The 21,809-nt window shown below is 40.5% G+C and overlaps 2 protein-coding genes and 1 pseudogene across 6 annotated transcripts in view; all 3 read right to left on the reverse strand.

Moving 5' to 3' along the window:
- Positions 1-21,809, reverse strand: part of POMP (proteasome maturation protein) — a 391,736-nt gene that overhangs the window by 363,087 nt on the left and 6,840 nt on the right. The gene's annotated exons all lie outside the window — the stretch shown is intronic.
- On the reverse strand, positions 266-12,070 carry LOC311618619 (phospholipid scramblase 3-like; annotated as a pseudogene). The gene is made up of 2 exons: positions 11,924-12,070; positions 266-1,193 (listed from the first exon to the last, which is right to left on the reverse strand). The product of its transcript is annotated as a phospholipid scramblase 3-like (transcript).
- Positions 13,529-21,809, reverse strand: part of PAN3 (poly(A) specific ribonuclease subunit PAN3) — a 168,170-nt gene continuing 159,889 nt past the window's right edge. For all 4 annotated transcript variants that reach the window (XM_084878683.1, XM_084878682.1, XM_084878681.1 and 1 more), the window contains 2 exons: positions 19,168-19,306; positions 13,529-16,452 (listed from right to left, as the gene is read on the reverse strand). In XM_084878683.1, the coding sequence (XP_084734809.1) occupies positions 16,312-16,452; positions 19,168-19,306 (280 nt within the window). In that variant the 3' untranslated portion in view covers positions 13,529-16,311. The remainder of the gene's footprint in view (positions 16,453-19,167; positions 19,307-21,809) is intronic.

The following is a 21,809-nucleotide window of genomic DNA, read 5'->3' on the forward strand; positions in this document are numbered from 1 at the left end:
TCAGCCGTCTTTGGTGCTGTCTACCCTTTTCCACCCCAGCTCTGTTGTAAAATTCCAGAGCCCTGGATTCCAGAGGGCCCATCCAGAGCAGAGGCAATGGAAGGGGGTGAGAGGAAGTGAGTAGGACAAGTTGAAAGCTGATATGCCTGTGAGCTGAGGGATGGCAGAGACAGTGGTGAGAGGTAGCGGGGGAAGGGCTCTCATACACACCTTTCTGAGGGGGCCACAGGTGGAGGAGGCCAGCGGAGTAGGGTAGGCATGAGGCACCATGGCCCAGCCTCTTGGGCATCCCTGTCTGTCCTCTGCAGTGCACATGGAGGATAGGGGCTGCCTCTGAGGAGGGGCCGGGCCAGGCCAGGCGACCATCTTGAGTTCTGGCTGAGGGGAAGGTCCTCACCCTGAGGTGCCATCTAACTGGTGATGGCAGAGGGCCCAGTGCCTCCTCGCTTCTCGAAGAACATGTAGTCAATGAGGAATGTGGCTCCCAGCAGTACAGCCTTCACTCTCACACCCAGATCCAGCGGAAATGATGCAACCCAAAGTCATCTGCATCCGGGAGGGCTTCTTGGAGCAGTGCCCCGCCCCCGCCCCCACTGCTTACTAATGCGGCCCTCACTGCGGGACTCATCCTGAGTCCTCACCTCTAAGTCACCTCCAGCAGGGTCCCACCACAAACAGGATCATGTATGGTGATCGGCGTCTTGAATGGAGAACTTGGGAGGAAGGGATGCCAGGTCTGCAGCTCATGGCCACTGTACTTCCATCTCTCGATCCCCGGAGTCCATCAGATGAACGTGAAGGGGCTGGCCATACCGCAGCACAGACATGCACAGCAGTTCTCTCTTCAGCGCCGGACCCAGGGCTGTTCAGCCCAAGCACACTTCATATTGGTTCCTTGTCTCCCAGCCCAGGAGTGTTTCCATTCTCGCAGCCCTCTGATGAATCAGGATTTGATCAATTGGCACCAAGAATTCAAGGCCAGAAGGTATCCGGGCAGTGGCAAGAGGGGGGCAGCAGGCCCCAGGGCAATGGGGCCGGACAAGGGAAAGAGTAAAGCCGGGCACAGGGGCAAGCACATGGGCAGGCACCGGCGCCAGTCCGGGTCCAGGATGCTGCACTGGTTCCCGTTACCCAGCGGTCACAGGGCAGGGAGGAGGGGGTGCAGGGGTGTAGCTTGTGGGGGTGGAAGCATCCTGCCATAGGAAAGGGATGAGGTTTGTGGGTTGTCACTATACCGGAAGCTTACTTCTAGAAGTGGAGGCAAACTCAGGGACAGCCTGACAGACACAGAGATGAACAGGCAAACACGAGGAGGCTGTGGCACCAGGCGCCTGCCCAGGGCCTCTGACTCAGGGAGAAACAAAGTGTCAGCAGGCGGGGCAGAGTGCCTGGGACCCTGGGTTCCCTCTGTGGGGGCCTCAGGTGGAGGAGGCCAGGGAGTAGGGTAGGCATGGGATACCATGGCCCAGCCTCTTAGGCATCCCTGTCTGTCCTCTGCAGTGCACATGGAGGAAAGGGCTGCCTCTGAGGAGGGGCCAGGCCAGGCCAGAACCGTCTCCTCCCTTCGTTCTCCCATTCTCCGCGCAATCAGACCGAGAGCTCGGCCTTGTGGGAGGTTTCCTGACCCTCTGCATCCCCCACTCACCTGAAGCCCCTAAAATAGTCAGAGAGGAGGGAAGATAGCGGCGGAAAAGAAGGCCGTGTCCTGAGCCTTGTCCGGAAGCAGGTGGAGGGAGCAGCTGAAACGAGTGGAATTCAGCCCGAATTTGGTGAGGAGACGCAGCTGGTGAGGTAGTTTGCACCCAGGAAGGGCAGAAGTCCCGGAAGTAAGGTAAAATCAAGGTTCTAAGCGGGAGAATCTGCCCAGCCTCTGTGTCCAAAGAGGCAGGGGGAATCTACAGGGTGCCGGGCCGCACCCCTGAGGACATCAGTCTGTGAGAAAATAAAAGGCGGGGCGGGGGGGGGACGGGGGGGGGGGGACATGGGACACCAAGAGGCTGCGCGAGGTCGGGGATTTTGGACTTGGAGTCTGGATTTTAGATCTGAGCAAACTCTGAAAGGCTAGCTGGATCGCGCAGTGCCGGCGAGAGCAGCTCTCGGAGACGCAGTCCCTCCTCGCCCTGGGGCCTGTGCCTCCTCCCACTGAACCTGGTTCATGGGACCTTTTGGATACAGACACTTACCCGTGGCTAAGGTGCGGGAGAAGGTGTGAGCTTGTGGAATCGGGGAAGAGTGGGTGGTGATCTAGGGGAGGTGGTGGCGGGTCTGTTGCTGAGTCATCTAAGCCCGGTTGCCATTTTCTCCTGAGAGGTAGCCCCTCCCTCCAGTCTCCAGGCAAGGAACATAGTCGCACCCAGATCACACCTTGAGTAAAACAAGGAATCTGAATACTCCCTGTGGAAATAAGGGCCTAAAGACTAATCTTTAGCCCCAGCAACTGAGAAACTAGCAAACAGAATAGTACAGACATATGGAATCATAAGCCAGCCAAAGGAAGACACTCTACTTTTTTTCACTTTCATTTTTATTTTTCCTTCCTCCCTCCCTCCCTCCTTCCTTCCTTCCTTCCTTCCTTCCTTCCTTCCTTCCTTCCTTCCTTCCTTCCATCTTTCTTCCTGTCTGTCTTCCTTTCTACCTTTCTTTCTTCTTTTCTTGTTTGTTTTCCTGTTCTGGTTTTTACTTTTCTTTTATTATTATTCGCATTATTTTTCATCACTATTTTTTATTTCCTTTTTTAACTTTTATACCGTTTTTTAATCAATTTTTTTTATAAATTTATTATTTTTTCTTCTCATTCTTTTCTCTCATCCACTTATTCCCTTTCTACTTCCGCAATACTAAATTGAGATCCTCCCCATATTCATCCAATTCTCAATCTTATTTTCACTATATAAGCTTGGATTCACTATATAAGAGGATTGGATTCTGCTCCAATCCTCTTATTCTTTTATCCCATATCTTTTTCTCTCTCTTCCATAGCATTTGTGCTCTCTTTTCTCTGCCCTATATCTCTTTTCTCAGGGGGTCATTTATACTGGGGTTTTTAGTGTCATGAGTACTTCTGTGCTTAGTTCCCTCAGTGTTGAATCTTGTTGAGGTGAATTTTATCCAGTCAGGCCAATGGGCTTGACAGCAAGCCACATAACCAGACACCTGGAGAGAAAACTTCATCCACGAAAGGGTCAACAACACCCCAGACCCAACTACAGAGGCAAGAAGAATGTGGCAGTGAGGAAAGAGCATGAGTGAGTGAGGAAGTAAAAGAAGAGCGTGTGGTAAGGTGGGGTATATGTGTGTGAGTGAATGAGGCACAGTTAGATCCCACAGGACCTTCAGGGCAGGCTAATCAGGCTCGCCTAACTAGGCAGCTTCTGCCACCATCGCAAACAGTACCAGAAGGCCAGCTTGTCCTAAAGGGCCTAGACTTTTTGAAGGAAAGAGCTGCTATAACTGGATTCCCAACCTCAACCCCAACCAGAGTGCCCTCAGATAACACCTGGGACTCTACAGCCACCCCTGCCAGGGGCACGCTACCTAGACTGCAATCCCACGGTCAAAGAGGCTCCAGCTGCCCAAGGCACAGGCTCCTGTGAGTTTGGAAGCAGCTTCCCCTCTGACTGGCCCAACGCTTTAGCCCAGGGCACTGCAACCAGGTGAACAGCAGACATGCGAGCAGCCTGCTCCTGTCCAAGGAACAGCAGGCCCGCGAACAACCCGCCACAGGCCTAAGAACAGCAGCTTCATGTGGCCTGCCCCTGTCCAAGGAGCAGCCAGTTCCGCAGCAACCTCATAATCAGCCCAACCCCGTCCAAGGATCAGAAGCTATACGAGCAGCCTCCCCCACCAGCCAGAGGAGGCACCACGGCTGCAAACAACACCCACCAGAGGAACTGCTGCCAACTGAGAAGCAGCTGCTAATTATAGAGCAACTGCAGCCAGAGAAGCTACTGCCACCCAAGGAGTAGCCCCCTGCACAGCTAGACATCTAGATCAATTGGTGAGACCAAAAATGGGTAAACAAAGATGCCACCAAAGGAAAGAAAAGGAGGAAACACCAGAAAAGCAGCTAAGTGAAACAGAGGCATGCAATATGTCAGAAAAGGAATTCAGAATAAGGGTCATAGAGTTCATAAATTGGATGGAAGAAAAAATTAACACCTTATGCAAGAGTCAAGAAGAAATGGATGAAAAAAATCAACAACTTATGTAAGAATAAAGAAGAAATGAAGAGTGATATAGCTGCAATAAAAAACTCCATGAAAGGTTCAACAGTAGACTAGGAGAAGTGGAGGATAGAATTAGTGAACAAGAAGACAGGGAAGCAAAACACAGCCAAACTGAATTGCAATTGGAGAAAAAAATTAAAAGACAGGAGGAGAGCCTAAAGGAACTATGGGACAACATGAAACGAAGCAACATAAGAATAATAGGGGTGCCAGAACAACAGGAAGAAGAACAAGGGTTAAAAGAAATATTTGAAGAAATAATGTCAGGAAACTTCCCTGATGTAGCAAAGAAAAAAGTCATACACGCTCAGAGTCTCAAACAGGATGAACCCGAAGAGATCCACACCAAGACACATCATAATTATTATGGCAAATATTCCAGACAAAGAGAGAATCTTAAAGGCTTCAAGAGAGAGACAGAAAGTTATATACAAGGGAACCCCCATTAGATTATCAAATGATTTCTCAACAGAAACATATCAGGCCAGAAAAAAATGTAAGGAAATCTACAAAGTGATGCAAACCAAGGGACTGAGTCCAAGAATACTTTATCCAGCAAGGTTATCATTCAAAATTGAAGGGCAAATAAGGAGATTCAAAGACAAAAAAAAAATGGTAAGGGAGTTTATCACTACCAAGCCAGCAATGAAAGAAATGCTAAAGGAACTAGTGTAAAAAGAAAAGAAGGAACAGTCTCAAAAAATAAAAATGGCTATAAACAATTACCTTTCAATAATAACCTTAAATGTAAATGGACTAAATGCTCCAATCAAAAGACATCGAGTGTCTGGATAAAAAAACATGACCAATATATATGCTGTCTACAAGAGACCCACCTCAGAAAAAAGGACTCATACAGATTGAAAGTGAAGGGATCGAAAAACATCTTTCAGGCAAATGGAAATGAAATAAAAGCTGGGGTAGCAGTACTAATTTCTGACAAAATAAACCTCAAAGTAAAGGCCATAACAAAAGATAAAGAAGGCCACTTCATAATAATAAAGGAATCAATACAACAGGATATAACCCTGATAAACATATATGCACTCAATGCAGGAGCACCCAAATACATAAAAAAATCTTCTGGAAGATATCAAGGGAGAAACTGACAATAATACAATCATAGTAAGAGACTTTCATACACCACTGACATCACTGAATAAATCAACTAGACAAAAAAAAAAAAAAAAAAAATCAGCAAATAAACAGCAATTCTAAATGACTCACTAGATCAGGATGTGAGGGCGATCTGGCTGTGACATCTGTCACCCCATTGATCACCAGGGTTGATTCGGCTGATCTGGCTGGCTAGGCGGGTGACCCCCTCCTCCCTCACCGATCCATGTGCGTCCCTCCCGAACCTGCGCGCTCGGCCGAAGAGGACGACTTTCCCCCAAGAAGAGAGGACTGGTCTTCGGTCAAGGGTATACGAGTAGCTGTACTCCCCTGCTAGAACCTCCAAACAAGTTCTAAATGACTCACTAGATCAGATAGACTTAATTGACATCTTCAGAGCATTTTACCCCAAAGCCACAGAATATACATTCTTTTCAAGTGCACTTGAGACATTTTCAAAAATAGACCACATATTGGGTCACAAAATCTCCCCAAATTCAAAAAGATTGAAATCATATCAAGCATTTTTTCAGACCACAATGGCATAATATTAGAAATAAACTATAATAAAAACACTCCAAAAAATTTAAACACTTGGAAGCCGAATAGCATGCTATTAAACAATGATTGGGTTAACAATGAGATCAAAGAAGAAATTAAAAAATCCTGGAGACTAATGACAATAAAAACAATGCAAATACAAATACTATGGGACACCATGAAAGCAGTTCTGAGAGGAAAATTTATAGCTCTACAGGCCTACCTAGAGAATGATATAGAGACCAAAAAAAAAAAAAAAAAGATCAATAAAACCAAGAGCTGGTTCTTTGAAAGGATAAACAAGATTGATGAACCTCTAGCCAGGCTCACCAAAAAGCAAAGAGAGAGGACCCAAATAAAAAAAAAATCAGAAATGAAAGAGGTGAAATAACAACAGACCCCACAGAAATACAAAGGATTATTAAAAAAATACTATGAACAACTCTATTCTAATAAAACTAGACAACCTGGACACATTCCTAGAAAAATACAACATTCCAAAACTTACTCAAGAAGATACTAAAAATCTCAATAGGCTGATAACTATGGAAGAAATTGAAACAGTCATCAAAAATCTTCCAGCAAACAAAAGCCCAGGGCCAAATGGCTTCACAGGGGAGTTTTACCAAACATTCAAGGAAGAACTAAAACCTATCCTCAGACTATTCCAGAAAATCCAAGAGGAAGAAACACTTCCAAGCTCCTCTATGAAGCCAGCATCACCCTAATACCAAAACCAGATAAAAATAACACAATGAAAGAGAATTACAGGCCAATAATCCTCATGAACATAGATGCCAAAATCTTCAACAAAATTCCAGCAAATCGGATCCAGCAGTACATCAGAAAGATCATACACCATGATCAAGTAGAATTTATCCTGGGGATGCAAGGATGGTACAATATTCGTAAATCAATAAATGTGATACAGCACATAAATAAATTGAGAGATAAAAATCACATAGTCATATCTAAAGATGCAGAAAAAGCATTAGACAAAATCCAACACCCTTTCTTGATAAAAACTCTCAGCAATGTAGGAATAGAAGGATCATATCTCAACATAATAAAAGCCATATATGACAAACCCATAGCCAACATCATACTCAATGGGCAAAAACTAAAACCATTTCCTCTAAGAACAGGAACAAGACAGGGATGCCCACTCTCACCACTCCTGTTCAACATAGTGCTGGAAGTACTAGCCATAGCAATCAGACAAGAAGAAGAAATAAAAGGCATCCAAATTGGAAAAGAAGTAAAACTGTCCTTATTTGCAGATGACATGAGATTGTACATAGAAAACCCTAAAGACTCCACAAAAAATTACTAGACTTACTAAATGAATTTGGCAGAGTAGCAGGATACAAAATAAATCCCAAGAAATCTATGGCATTTCTATACACCAATAATGAACTTACAGAAAGAGAGACTATAAAAGCAATCCCATTTACCATCACACCAAAAAAAATTAAGATACCTAGGAATAAACTTAACTAAGGAGAAAAAAGACCTATATGTGGAAAAACTACACAACTCTGAAAAAAGAGATAGAGGAAGACATAAACAGATGGAAGAATATACCATGTTCATGGATTGGCAGAATCAACATAATCAAAATGTCCATACTACCTAAAGCAATCTATAAATTCAATGCACTTCCCATTAAAATACCAACAGTATATTTCACAGACTTAGAACAAACTTTACAAAAATTCATCTGGAATAAAAAAAAGAACCTGAATAGTTATAGCAATCCTGAGAAAGAAAGCAAAGTAGGAGGGATCTCAATACCAGATATCAAGCTATATTACAAAGCAACTGTTCTCAAAACTGCCTGGTATTGGCACAAGAACAGACATATAGATCAATGGAATAGAGAACCCAGAAATTGATACAAATCGCTATGCTCAATATTTGACAAAGGAGGCATGAACATACAATGGAATCAAGACAGTCTCTTCAATAAATGGTTTTGGGAAAATTGAACAGATACATGCAAAAAAAATGAAACTAGATCACCAACTTACACCATACACAAAAATAAATTCAAAATGGATCAAGGACTTAAACATAAGAAGGGAAACCATAAAAATACTAGAGAAATCTATAGGCAGAAAAATCTCTGACATGTGCTCAAAGAACTTCTTCATTGATACTGCTCCTAGGGCAATGGAAGCTAAAGAGAAAATAAACAAATGGGACTACATCAAAATAAAAAGCTTTTGCACAGCAAAGGAAACCATCAATAAAACAAGAAAACCCACACACATGGGAGAACATATTTGCTAATGATATCAACGATAAGGGTTTAATGTCCAACATTTACAGGGAACTCATGCAGCTCAACAAAAAGAAGATAAACAACCCAATCAAAAAATGGGCAATTGATCTAAATAGACACTTTTCAAAAGAAACAGAAGGAAGGCCAAGAGACATATGAAAACCTGCTCAAAGTCTCTAATCATCAGAGAGATGCGAATCAAAACAACAATGAGGTTCCATCTCACACCTGTCAGAATGGCTATTATCTGCAAGTCAACAAATGCTAAGTGCTGGCGAGGATGCGGAGAAAAAGGAACCCTCGTGCACTGCTGGTGGGAATGCAGACTGGTGCAGCCACCGTGGAGAACTACAAATGGAACTCCCATTTGACCCAGTGATCCCACTTCTAGGAATGTATTCCAAAAAAACTAGAAACATCAATCAGAAAAGATATATGCACTCCTATGTTCATAGCAGCACAATTCACCATAGCTAAGATTTGGAAACAGCCTAAGTGCCCATCAGCAGATGAGTGGATTAAAAAATTGTGGTACATCTACACAATGGAATACTACGTTGCGGTAAAAAGGAAGGAGCTCTTACCACTTGCAACAACATGGATGGAGATGGAGAACATTATGCTTAGTGAAATAAACCAGACAGAGAAAGATAAATATCACATGATCTCACTCATTTGTGGAATATAATGAACAACATAAACTGATGGGTAAAATATATATATTGACATAGAAATGCCAATCAGAACGTATAACCTCAGGGAAGAAATTGTGAGGTAACCAGAAACTCAAGAAACTCTAGCCTTACTAGCAACCATCAGATGTATGGTAATATTACCTGGGGCAAATGGGGAAGTATTTTGGACTTATGCTCCTGACACTTCACAGGTAAGACCCCTTACATGGGCTGATCCCACACCTAATGTAGTCACCAATAATACCAAATACCTTGGTCATCCATGAGGACCATGGGAGGGGCAAGAAAGTATAATTACACAGGGATCTCCACCCAGCTTCCCTTTTGTATAACCCAAAATCAAAGCACTGCCCCTTTGTGTGTAAAATTAAAGAGAGGTTTATGGCTTGTGTGGACACCAAAGAAAGGGTGTCACTACTATCACTACTAGCCCCTGGGAGAGGTGCAGAAAATGTAACTAAGACCTGGTCCAGAGAAGAAATGGACAGCCAGTATGAAATGGAATCACCATGGCCTTGAACAAAGAATACCCTTACATGATAATATTCTACAATGTCATTAAAAATTTTCCCAGATTTGTGTTACCCCAATTACTTATAATAGTACCTCGAACCCTTGGGGATCAATAAAAAATCATCTTTTTGGTACTTGGAGACAAAGGTAACACATCTCTTGATATTCTAAAATTACAACAGCATAATATACAATTATCCCAAGCAAACTTACAAACTAACTCTTTGAATGTCTGGCAGCAATTTAAAAAGGACATGAAAGGATTTAATCCCTTCCATTGTGTAGACTAGAGGGTCCCTGGGGAGGCACCTGAGCATTCTATATTGGCCCCTCTTGCCCTTTGGGCCAAGAGAGACCCTCTTCTCACAATCCAATTGCCCACAGCTGCTGACTGAGCTTTCTGTTCATATCAAGGTTGAAGCCTCGTGATGACTGGTACCATGGCTCTGTCTCTTATCTAGTGCTCAGTGCTAGGGCCCCACCAACAGGCGAGGGGATCCTAAGGCAGCAGCTGGACATGGAGGACACGGGGGCATAGAATACCAAGGAGACAGAACTGAACCTCACATCACCCTGCTTGGCCCCAGAGGATGACTGGTTAGCCAGAGACGTAAGATTCCTCAGGGAAGGAACAACCTAAGTCAGGCACAGCCGAAGAGGGGCCATCAGGAGAGAACTTGTGGGTTATCTGAGGTGGGTAACAGACCCTCACTCCTCCAACTTTGCAGGGGCCTGAAACTTCACCCCTGCTGAGGGAGTCTCCTGCCCCCATGGCTGCTTATCTTCCCATGCCCAGCTCAAATCGGGACTTGGGTAAAAGACAGAGACTTGGCTGACAGCAGCTGCCCTCTCACTACAAGACTTATTTGAATTGTCTTGTAAACATGGTGTGGGGAAGTGGGTTTTTGATATCAAAATCGAGCCTGCCACCAGGAATACTCAGGACCGACTCAAGAAGGCAAATAATCCTCTCCCCTAATATTTACACGGTAAAATAAGATTGTTTTAGAGTAACAAATTTGACAATAAAATAGTAGACAAGTTTTCAGGCTAATTTAAATTGGCTAATTGAAATAAGTGAATATTCTAAAAAAAAAACTAATTGCACTGGACAAAAAGCTGTTCCTAAAGTGTTAACTAAAATTTTTATTGGTAGCTCATCTCAGGATAAAATCTCACAACAGGAAATGAACCTAAAGCATATTATAGTGCAAAAAATTAAGATTTAAAAGCTATCAAGACTACATTATAAAATTTTCAAAAGCCTCCTAATATTTAAATCAAAAATTGGGAAAGCAGAATAATATCATGTAAGGAAAAATATCCTGTAAGTAAATTACATCTAGAAAATTTGTACTTTAGAAAATTAATTGTAATGCTAACAGCAAGACACCCATGAAAAACACACATGGTGTCAAAACAAGCCAGAGGAAAATCATTTGGGCAAAAAATAAAAAAGGATCCCAAGTCAAATTTATAGAAAATATTCCTTTATTAACTTTTGGTCGAGAATATGTTTGTATATTTTCAGAAAACAACTCCCGAGACCATGTGGATTCTGGCAACAGAGAGGAATTGACAGGGACTACTCCAACCATGAAGAAGGAAGAGAAGCAGTCCAAAGATGGAAGACACTGATGATGCCTTGCCATAATAGCAGTCAGCAGCTGTGTATCACTGCAGGTTGCCCAGGACCAAACCAGAGAGGGTTGGACCTGCATTACCACTATTTGTCCACCATCCAGAACTGAAATATCATTGCAGACATGTACACATACGGAACTGTTTGACATTGAAATTGGGTCTCAAAAGAACTGTTGGCCCAGAAGGAAACTCGCAACAGACTGATTCGTATGCCTTTCAGCATAACCATTATTGCTGGTCTCATTTTTGATTCTTATATTTCCAGTAGGACATGATCTCACTCATCTAGGGGAAATGGTCAACAACATAGATTGATGAACAAGAACAGACCCAGAGATAAGGAGCCACGGGTCTGACTGTTGGACCTCAGAGGAAGGATGGGGATAAAAGGGAGAGATCAACCAGAGGACTTGTGTGCATACATATGAGCCTAACCAGTGATAAAGGCAATAAAGGGGTGGGGACATAAGTGGGGAGGGGTGGAGGATTGGAATGGGGGTTGAGGACAAATATGTGATACCTTAATCAATAAATTTTAAAAAAATAAAAAATAAAAAAATAAATAAAATAGAGTGCCCAATGCCCAGAGGCTCCTGGGAGCTCGTGGAGGTGGGCCCTTGCTCACGGTTTTTTTGTTTGTTTTTTACTACATTCCTTCCATGTGCAGTGATCACATTTCTTCTGAAGCAGAACAGGTGGCAGGGGCTCGAGTGACCTGGAGGAGGCATGGGGAGAGCAGTCACCACTGTTCACCGCTGGCGGTATCCTTTTTTCCTTGTGGAGCGTCTAGGGAGGGGAAGTGGCCTCAGTGCCCAAGGCCGAGTTCCAGGAGGCAGGCAGTGCGATCGGAATCATGCCGGCAGCACAGGTCTTTTGGTGCCGGGCCTGTCCTCTTGAGAATGAACCTGCAAGATTACTAAGGAAGCCTGTCCCCAGTTCTGCCCCTCGTCCAACCGATTAATTGGAGTCTGAGGGCAAGAGGAAAACCAAGAGGGCTGCCACTGATTGATCAGCTCCTGCTCCTTCAGCTCCCTAAACGGCTGTTCGGTCATCAGTCCGGTTATTTAGGTTGTGACTGCATCTGGCTTTTTATATATTAGGACTTTACAGATGGGTCCCTAACCATGCACTTGCTAAAGGGAGGGCAGGATGGTGTAGGGGGTTGGGTTGGGAGGGTGGGGGAGAGAATACTGTTTTTGACCATTCCGAGCACAGGAGATGAAAGCAATAAAGCTGTAGTATCTCCATTTGTCAGAGTGTATCAGATGTAACATCAGCCTAACTTTAACAGCATTTTTAATGTTTTCTCCTAAGAAATTTAAATTCCTAAACACATCCTCAATTCTGAGCAGACTAGTCTCCCTTTAATTTATGATTCCATTTTTTTTCAAGATCCTTCTACATATAAAACCTTCTACACTTATTCTCTCCCTTCATTCCTAAAACCAATTGACCAGTTCCTTCAGCTGAAATTAATCCCTTTACTCTAGTTCCCCTTCACCTGTGCCTCAAGTCCCTTATCACTTTCTATTCTGTACAGTATTTTTCAACTCATTTCAAACGTACAAAAAACCCCCACATACACACAAAAATCCGCAACACTCCACAATAAACACTCAGTACCCAGATTCAACAAATGTGAACATTTTACCTTATTTTTTTAATCTACTCCTATCTTCTGAAGTAGAGGCCCAGTGCATGAAACTCGTGCACCGGTAGGGTCCCTTAGCAGCTGCTGGCTGCTGACCAGGTACTCCCTTCTCCCAGCCGGCCCTGCCTTCTGGTCGAACTCCCAAACAACTCCCTGTCGAGGAAACAATTTGCATACTACACTTTTATTATATAGAATAGTGCTTCTGAAGGACTTGGGGGCAGAGACATCCTTCACCTATACAGTAAATTAACTAAAAACTGAAAAGAATGGCTATGCATCATTCCCATCCTTTCACATAAATGGGTCTTCTCTCTTAAACTGTGCTTTAAGTCATGTAGTATATAAACATGTTTGGGCACAACTATGTATTTTGTAAGTACCAAGTGCTTATATTTTAATTTTTAGTGCCTAAAACAGATCCAAGTAGACATTTAACAGAATCTTGATAAGTCGACAAATCTACATTTCATCCAAAGACCAAAATACCTCCAAGATAGGAAGGAAATCATCAGCATTTTAAATTCCTATCATTCAACAAATCATCTTTCTAATTTTTTAAAAATCTTCACACAAGGATATTTTTTCTATTAATTTCTAGAAAGAGTGGAAGAGATGGAGAGAGAGGTGAAAGGGGAGGAGGAGGAGGAGAGGGAAACATTGATGTGAAACACATTGAATGGTTGCCTTCTGCACATGCCCTTACAGGGGGGCTTGGGAACCTGCAACTGAGGTATGTGCCTTTGACCGGGAATCAAACCTGCAACCCTTTGGTCCATGGGCTGAGGATCTAACCACTGAGCAAACCAGCCAGCACCCAATCCCCTTTTCAAATAAACTGGTAACAATAACAAAAAAGACAAGTTTCTTTCTGTAATTCTTTATTAAAAATACTGCTGTACACAAAGAGACTGAAAACAGGATTAAAGATGAATAACCCATATTGGGATCATGACATTAGAACTTAACATAATGGTGCTTTTTAGGGAAGTTGCTGACATCCAAATCACAGAACCAAGGTCAAAAGCAAAATACAAAGGTACCCTCAAAAATATTTACAATGAAGTAAATACACTAACAGAATTTAAAATAGGTACAAAAATTTGAAATGACCAATGCTACATGATTTCAAGGGTTGTCCTTTCTGTGCTTTTAACTATCATAACAGGAAGGTATGGAAGTTTATATCCTTAATTTGACTATTCTCCAACATTAAAAATCTTCCTATTAATTAAAAAGACTAACTTTTAGACAACCTCTTAAATGGAATTACACTATGGAAAAGAGGGTTCCCCAAAAAACACCTAAGCAGAACTAAGAGTTCTATTGAAAACCATTCCCAATAAAAACTAAATGAAAAATAAATATAAAACAAAGCTTAAAAAAATATGTATTACCTGACACCAACTGTTTTCAGGCTGATGATATTTACTCATGAAAACATATCAGCTGTCTATGTTTTATATTCAAATCAAGTCCTGAGGTTACTAGGGGCTGAAGCAAACTAGCATTTATAACACAAACATTCTTGGGTTTGTGATTTGAACCTGCCTTGCAGAGGGGAGTTTGCTGGTCTATACAGAATGAGAAATTCAAGCCCTATTTTACCCCTGCCCTTCCTTAGCTTTCACAAAACATTGGTCCACAAATTAAATTGTCAAAAAGTTGCCAGACCCCAAAATGAAAATAGATGATCCCTTTTCATTTTCAAAGAAAACAATATTGGAAAAAAATCTCCAGCCAGCTTATAAATTAAGCATTTCATATTTCTTCTAGAATACAAGTAGTTCTTTTTTGTACAAAAGAATTACAATATGATTTGTCAAAAAACATATAAAAAGACAGCTGCTCTTTCTCAAATACATGAGCTTATGATAAAAGACTTTTGCATGTTAATGTCTCCAAGTTCCTGTTCCTTTTACATAAAAAGAACACTATGGTGGCAAATGTTAATTATCATTTGAATATTAAACATTATGTTCTTTTAAAATCCATCCAGATCAAATGCAATCATTGATTTTCTTTTTAGCAACTGATGCTACCACAGGTGGACTCACTTGTTACAATGTGAGAAGCGTGTCTCTAGTCTTCAAAGCTTTCAGGTGAAGAGAGGTGCTTTTCCTTGATGCAAATCTCAAGGCAGAGAAAATCATTTTAAAGCTTATAAAAAGTGGACAGAGAAATATTAAAAACTTCTCTGAAAACTACAAATATGTATAATCATTAAAATTGAAGACCACAACATCAGTTGCAAGTGCTTGGAAGTCTTTCCTGATCTTTTGAGTTTCCACATTTTCTTCATAGTTGCATGGTGAGCACCCAGTGCTAGTAAAACATTCAGTGCTGGGAAAGGAGATATAGTCTTCATTACTGTTTTTTAAGAAAGAAAATTCCTATGTATTTGGCAGTCTTCAGTATCAAAGTATAAGTATTTCATTAACTAGAAATTCCATGAATACACAAGTTTGGCGACAACTGCATGTCCAAATATTAAGAAAGGTAAGAGGAGGAAAATTCCAAACTTTTGAGATTGACTTATTCAGGAATATCCCACATAGTTATTATTAAAAGCACTATGACTTTGGGCTAAGCAGTGACTGCAAAGGCACAGCAGATTGTTATCCCTCCAGATTCAGGCTATAAAACTTCAGAAGCTCTTGATGCCAGACCACTGCTGTGTTTTTAGCTCATCTTCTGAACAGTGTCTCTGTGTCTGTATCCAGTGTAAAGTACCATAATAAAGCTGTGGTTTAAAGAACAAAACTTTATACAAAAAAAAGCAAACTGGAAAGAAGCTAAAGCAATATACTCCTGAACTTCAAACCTTTAACACAATTTCTCAATTTTTTTCTATTTAAAAAAGATTGCATAAATGTAAATGTATCTGACTAGCAGGAAACACCTTTTTTACAAAAGGCTCTAGTTAAATTTGGAGCAAAAAGTTCTATGTGCTCCTTCAGTAACTGTTTATCCAATCTTTACAGAAAGGATTTAGATCAAGTAATAGGGGAATTCATGTCTAACAATTCACTGATATTTCTTTTTTGTGTTCTTTAAAACAAAACAAAACAAAGATCTCAATTTGAACTAACAGTGGGTGGCATATAGAGCTTGAATACAATACTCTTACAAGAATTAAGCGCTACATTGAACTGTGAAATTGTTTACCTGGTCCATTACATTATTCAGGGCAACCCATCCCCAAAAGAGCAAATTCTGCAACCCTCAGTGACAAAAATGCTGTCCAGCATTGTTTCCAAAAAAATATCCTTGCAAATAGATTCCCTTAATAAGTATACAATGTGGCAAAAGTTCAAAGATCAGAAAAAAGTCTTTAAAAAAATTAAAATTAGTGCATATACAAAGTGGAAAAAACCAAAGCTGGAACACCAGTCGCCTAATGGTGCTCCTTAATCTAAAATAAATTCTTCACGGATTTGGCCCCAATGGCAGCCACAGCTCTAAAATGATTGAAACATTCTTCCTTTCAAGTAACAGTGTACCTGACTGAAATGCAAGCAGCTTTGCTCATCTTCTGTTTGTTTCCCAGATGTGAAATGAGATGATGAAAACAGTTCAGCTGTAGTGCAATTCGCTATAGGTTAAGTTCCTCAGCCATGTCCTGCGTGCTGTTAGCAAATACTACAACTGGCCATTGGCAGCTGCTATCAGTTCTTGAAAAGTGTTTTCAAAGCAGCGCTTTAAGTCACTGTAAGTCACCACCAGTACACTCTTCTCATCTCTGGAAATGAGGCTTATTTTTTCTGGCACACCAGCATCTAACTGAAACAGATACATTAAAAAAATATGAAGTTCATACCACACAGATTACCTACTTTAGGACAACTTGCAATGATGATAATCATTTAAATTTTTTTGTCACATTTGCTTCTTGATATACATAAATATTTCATACCACCAATCAGTAGGTACATACTTTTCGCTCAGACGCTTTTCACACAAATGCTGCCCTATTTCTCCCTATCTTTCATGCTTTTTCTAACTGCTTGTATTATACAGTATAACGTAATTATTCCCTCAGTATCTCCCAACTTTTTTGTATCTCAATTACATTGCAATGAACATTTTCATCTACTTAATTTTTGTCTTCTGCAGGATTACTTCCTTAGGAGACTTAAAACTACACTGAACCAGAAAGTATAAGCAATTTTATAGCCTATTACATACAGCCAAATTGCTTTTCAAAGGGTATCAGACACTACTGACTTTTGAGTTGTACCAATTTAGCAGCAACTCAGTATCAAATGAATGCCTTGCTGTTTTAATTTACGTTATTAACATTACCAAATGCTTTCGTACATCCACTTTTGTTATTTCCACCGTGTGAATGCCAGTTTAATCTTTACCTGCTGATCTATCAGGATTCAGCAGTATTTTCATGAGGTATCTATTAAGTGTAAATATTAATCATTAGTTCATCAAAAACTCATCTTGTCTTCACTTTTTTTTTTAGTTTTTATGTCCATTTTTCCTTCTTCTTTCATTAATTAATTAAAAATGTCTAAAACTAAAACTAATTCTGAAGACTCAAACTTAGAAATAACGTTACCAGTTAATTTCAGTTATTTCCACCAAAATAAGCTATGTTAAATTTTAACTTTTATATCATCAATATGGCCATCCCCCCTTTTAATTTATTACTCTCTTTTCCAAATTTAGAAAATTGTTACACTTCCAGATTTGGGATAGATTTTATTTACCATTAGTTATTTTATGAAATGAAATAGGACTTTCTTCAAAATTTCAATGATCTCTGCCTTATTCTATCACATCTACTTGTCAGTGTTTACACCTGTTCTAAATAGTATTAGTTGTGGTATTTTGATACTATGGATACTATCTTCTAAAATCTAATAGAATTATTCATCTCTTGTTACCCAAGAAAAACATTTTCCCCTTAAGGGAAAAGGGCAAATGAATATATAAATCCTATTGGATCATACAGTTTTATTCTGTTTTAATGTAAGTTATTGACAATACTCTCTCAAAGGTTTTAAGGAAATTCAAACAAGACAAAGTAGTGTTTAAAAACAGATATTTTTCCCGGAGAGTTAACAATGTATGGTATGTTAACAGTTCTAAATGATGTGGCAGAGCTGGTATTTTCTTCCCTAGTGCTTGTCATTTAGGGACAGTTGACACCAGGGCACAGCAAGTATTTTCTATAAAGGGCCATTAGTAAATGCTTTAAATTTCAGGGCTACATTAAATATCTGTCACATATCCCTTCTTGGTTTTGTTTTTTAAAACAATCTTTTAAAAATGTAAAAACTATTCTTAGTTCGAAGGCTATACAAAAACAGCCCATAGAATGAATTTGGCCCACAGGGCACACAGTTTGCCAACCCCCGATTTAGATATAAAGCTATACAAAGACTAGGATTTGTTTCCAGAAACCCATTCTAAGCTCTGTAATTCTAAGTAATCCAGAAGGGAAATACATTCATTCCTTCCTCTGTAAGTTTTATCTCTCTTATTAGCCCTTTTTAAAAATATATATATATTTTATTGATTTTTTTACAGAGAGGAGGGGAGAGAGATAGTTAGAAACATCGATGAGAGAGAGTCATCGACCAGCTGCCTCTTGCATACCCCCTACTGGGGATATGCCCGCAACCAAGGTACATGCCCTTGACCGAAATCGAACCCGGGACCCTTGAGTCCGCAGGCCGACACTCTATCCACTGAGCCAAACTGGTTTCCGCTTATTAGCCCTTTCAAAAACACAAAGTTTGCCTCTCAAGTAAATTTATGATATATCTTCCACCTAATTTCCCATTTATAATGGCTGGGCCTACTGACATTACTAGTATTGTGCTTTTTTTATTATAATACCTATAGTTAACAGTAAACGAATTCATAACATGCAGGACATTCAACTTGATTCAGAATGACTTAGAAAAAAAAATTTCAACTTTTTAAAAATACTTAACCACAGAATTATTTTGTTATTTTCTCACTTGTTTTATTTGATAAAACAAAATAACATACAAATAAAATATAGTATAATGGGGTTGGGAAGGCAGTCATTTGTGACATGTACCACAATAAAAAGACCCACAATGAACATTTTGGTGTTAAAAAATCCTATTCTTAAAATTAAGTAGAGCCCTGGCTGGCTTGGTTCAATGGTTGGAGCATTGTCCCATACACTGAAAGGTCTCGGGTTTGATTCCAGTTAGGGAACATACCTACGTTGTAGGTCTGATCCCTGGGGTGCATACAGGAAGCAACCAAGGGATGTTTCTCTCCCACATCAATGTTTTTCTCTCTCCTTTAGCCTCTCTCACTAAAAAAAATAAAAACATATCGTCAGGTGAGGATTTTTAAAAATTAAGACATCTAAAAATTAGTAATAAAATATTTTGTAGACTATAGAACACATCTTAATTTCTTAAGTCCCTGAGCATTTATAGAAAATACAACTCTAAAAACTGTAGATAGCATTTATATCTTAAAAATCCAGATACAAATTACCTTGTTAAGACAAGAAATGATATGACTGAGGTCAATCCAAGGAGCACCTGCTTCTGTCACCTGATGGAAAAGATGATCCCTAAAGAGTTTCAACAGGTAACGGTCTCCGGTCTCTGACCAGGTAGGATCCTTCTGAAACCTGAAGAAGGTAACATTTTACCTTAGTAACTCATACTACATGCCACATGGCAATATGTTTATTTTTCTAATTCAAAACTAACTTTATTTTCTCTAATAAATAAAGGTGTTGTGTGAGGGGTTTGTACCTCTAAAAGTTATAGGTAGGCTAAAAAAAATTCTTTTTTTCATCTTTTATGCTCATATTGCCCAGGTTTATTTTTTTAATAATTTCATTTAACATGCAAGTATATGAATATCAGTTTCCAATTCCCAAGGGCAATTGCCCCTTATACATCCCTATTTTAGAATAACTTCCTTATTTAAGCCCCTATCATTAGATAAAATGGGAAAGAAGGAAATGTCTTTAGAAATAGGTTAAAGATTATCCTATCCCCCCTCCCACCCTCAGATTACAGAGTAGAGAAAGATGGTCAGGTATGTTTTATTGGTGAGCATAAAATAGAAACCTGATTAGGAAACAAAAAGAGTGTAGATTTTGGTTTCCTACTCTCATGTGATGATACTAGTTAGTTTTCAGCAGCCTTTGGAACTATGGTCCAGTAAGGAAAACAAACATTCAAATAACCAAAAAAAGTTGTAGCTGCATATTTAAAATAACGCAATTAAGAAAAAAAGATCTAGTACAGAACAGAAACATGAATTCTTCTGTAAAATAAAGATAGCTTTCCTTAGGAAGCAGTGGATGCTCTTCCCAGAGGAAGGATGCTCCTAAGTCAAAGGCATCAATATTTGCAAAGGATCACTTAAGAAACTAAGAAAGTCAGTGTGGCTGGGTGGGGTTGGAGGAGAAAAGACTAGAGGGGGAAAAAAGGAGTACAACGGGAGGGTTAGAGAGTAAGGACAAGGAGAAGAAAGAAAACTTTAAGACAATGAGTGAGAGAAAAAAAGAGAGGAGAAAATTAAAAGCAAAAAAGGCAGATCTGAAGCAAAGATAAGAAGAGAGAGGTCAGATTATGCAGCCTTAGGTCATATTAAGACATTAGTCTGCATTCTAAGAACAAGGGGGAGGGGCACTACATGGCTCAAGACAACTATTTGTGTACTTTACAAAGATCATCCCAGGGACTTACAATTAAAATTGATTAAACACACCCATTAATCTGTTTCTTTTCAACCCCCCACCAAATCTATAAAAAATGTCTTTAAAGGGGTGTAAACACACAAGTACAAAGGAATCAGGAGCAACTATAGCAGATACGCAGATACACACACACACACACACACACACACACACACATTCACACATCACATCACAGAAATTTGGAAGGTAGAAAGCAGACAGGTAAGTGATATGACTTAGCAAAACTGAATAAAACTGAACTCTAACACTACAGGGAACACAAAAAGAGGAGATCACAAGAGCCAGCAATAACAGTGAGGCTCAGGGGCTGACATCATTAGGTATTGCTTAAAGGTCTTGGTGTGAACTGAGGCTGGAAACAACATAGTAATAAAAGGGTCCATACACAGCAAACAGATAACCCATCTCTCAACCAGGAATCTTCCTTAAACAGGATGCACAGAGCATCTCCAGCCTCCGGTATAACAGGCAAAACAGGAAATCAGGAACTGAGGAGTGGTGGGTGAGACAATTCAACCAACACTTTCCCCCTCCTTGCCTTCCCAAACCTTGGCTATGGGGTTTATACTACAGAGAGAAGATTGGAAGATTCTCTTCTGGATATGCTGACCTGCCCAACAGATATATGGACGTTTGGAAGCCTTCAAAAAAAAAACAAAACAAAACAAAAAAAAACAAAACAAAAACACAACAAAACAAAACACAAAAAACAAAAAAAAACCCACGCACACAAAAGTCATACTTAACAGTATCACACATTCAGCTCTGTCATAATTTCTGCCTCCACAAGGAGCTTTCCATTATTTTAGGACCTCATTTTATTTATTTACTAGAGACCCAGCACATGGAATTCATGCACTTTGGGGGGGGGCGGGGAGGGGGAGGTGTCCCCTCAGCCCAGATGGCGAGAGGGTGCAGACCAGGCCGAAGGACCCCACCGGTGCACAAATGGGGCAAGGGAGGGACGTGGGAAGTTAGCCAGGAGGGCTCAGGGCATGTCTGACCCATCTCATGCAGTCCCAATCAGCTGGACCCCAGCAGCAAGCTAACCTACTGGTCAGAGCGTCTGCCCCTGGTGGTCAGTGAACATCATGCTAAGGTTGAGTGGCCTTAGCATATTATGCTTTGATTGGTTGAATGGATGAACAGATGACCGTACACTTAGCATATTAGGCTTTTATTATATACTAGAGGCCTGGTGCATGAAATCCATGCATGGATAGGTTACCTAGGCCTGGCTGGTGATCAGGGCTGATCAGAGCCTTGCAGTTGCCAGCCAGAGCCTCCCTTTGTTGCACACCGCCCCTGGTAGTTAGCGCATGCCATAGCAAGTGATCAGTCTCTCAGTCAAACTCCCATGGGGACAATTTGCATATTGGGCTTTTATATAAAGGATGTATGTATGTATGTATATTATTTT

The sequence above is a fragment of the Pipistrellus hanaki genome (assembly GCF_964339955.1).
Source record: "Pipistrellus hanaki genome assembly, chromosome: 3".
NCBI classification, from domain to species: domain Eukaryota; kingdom Metazoa; phylum Chordata; class Mammalia; order Chiroptera; family Vespertilionidae; genus Pipistrellus; species Pipistrellus hanaki.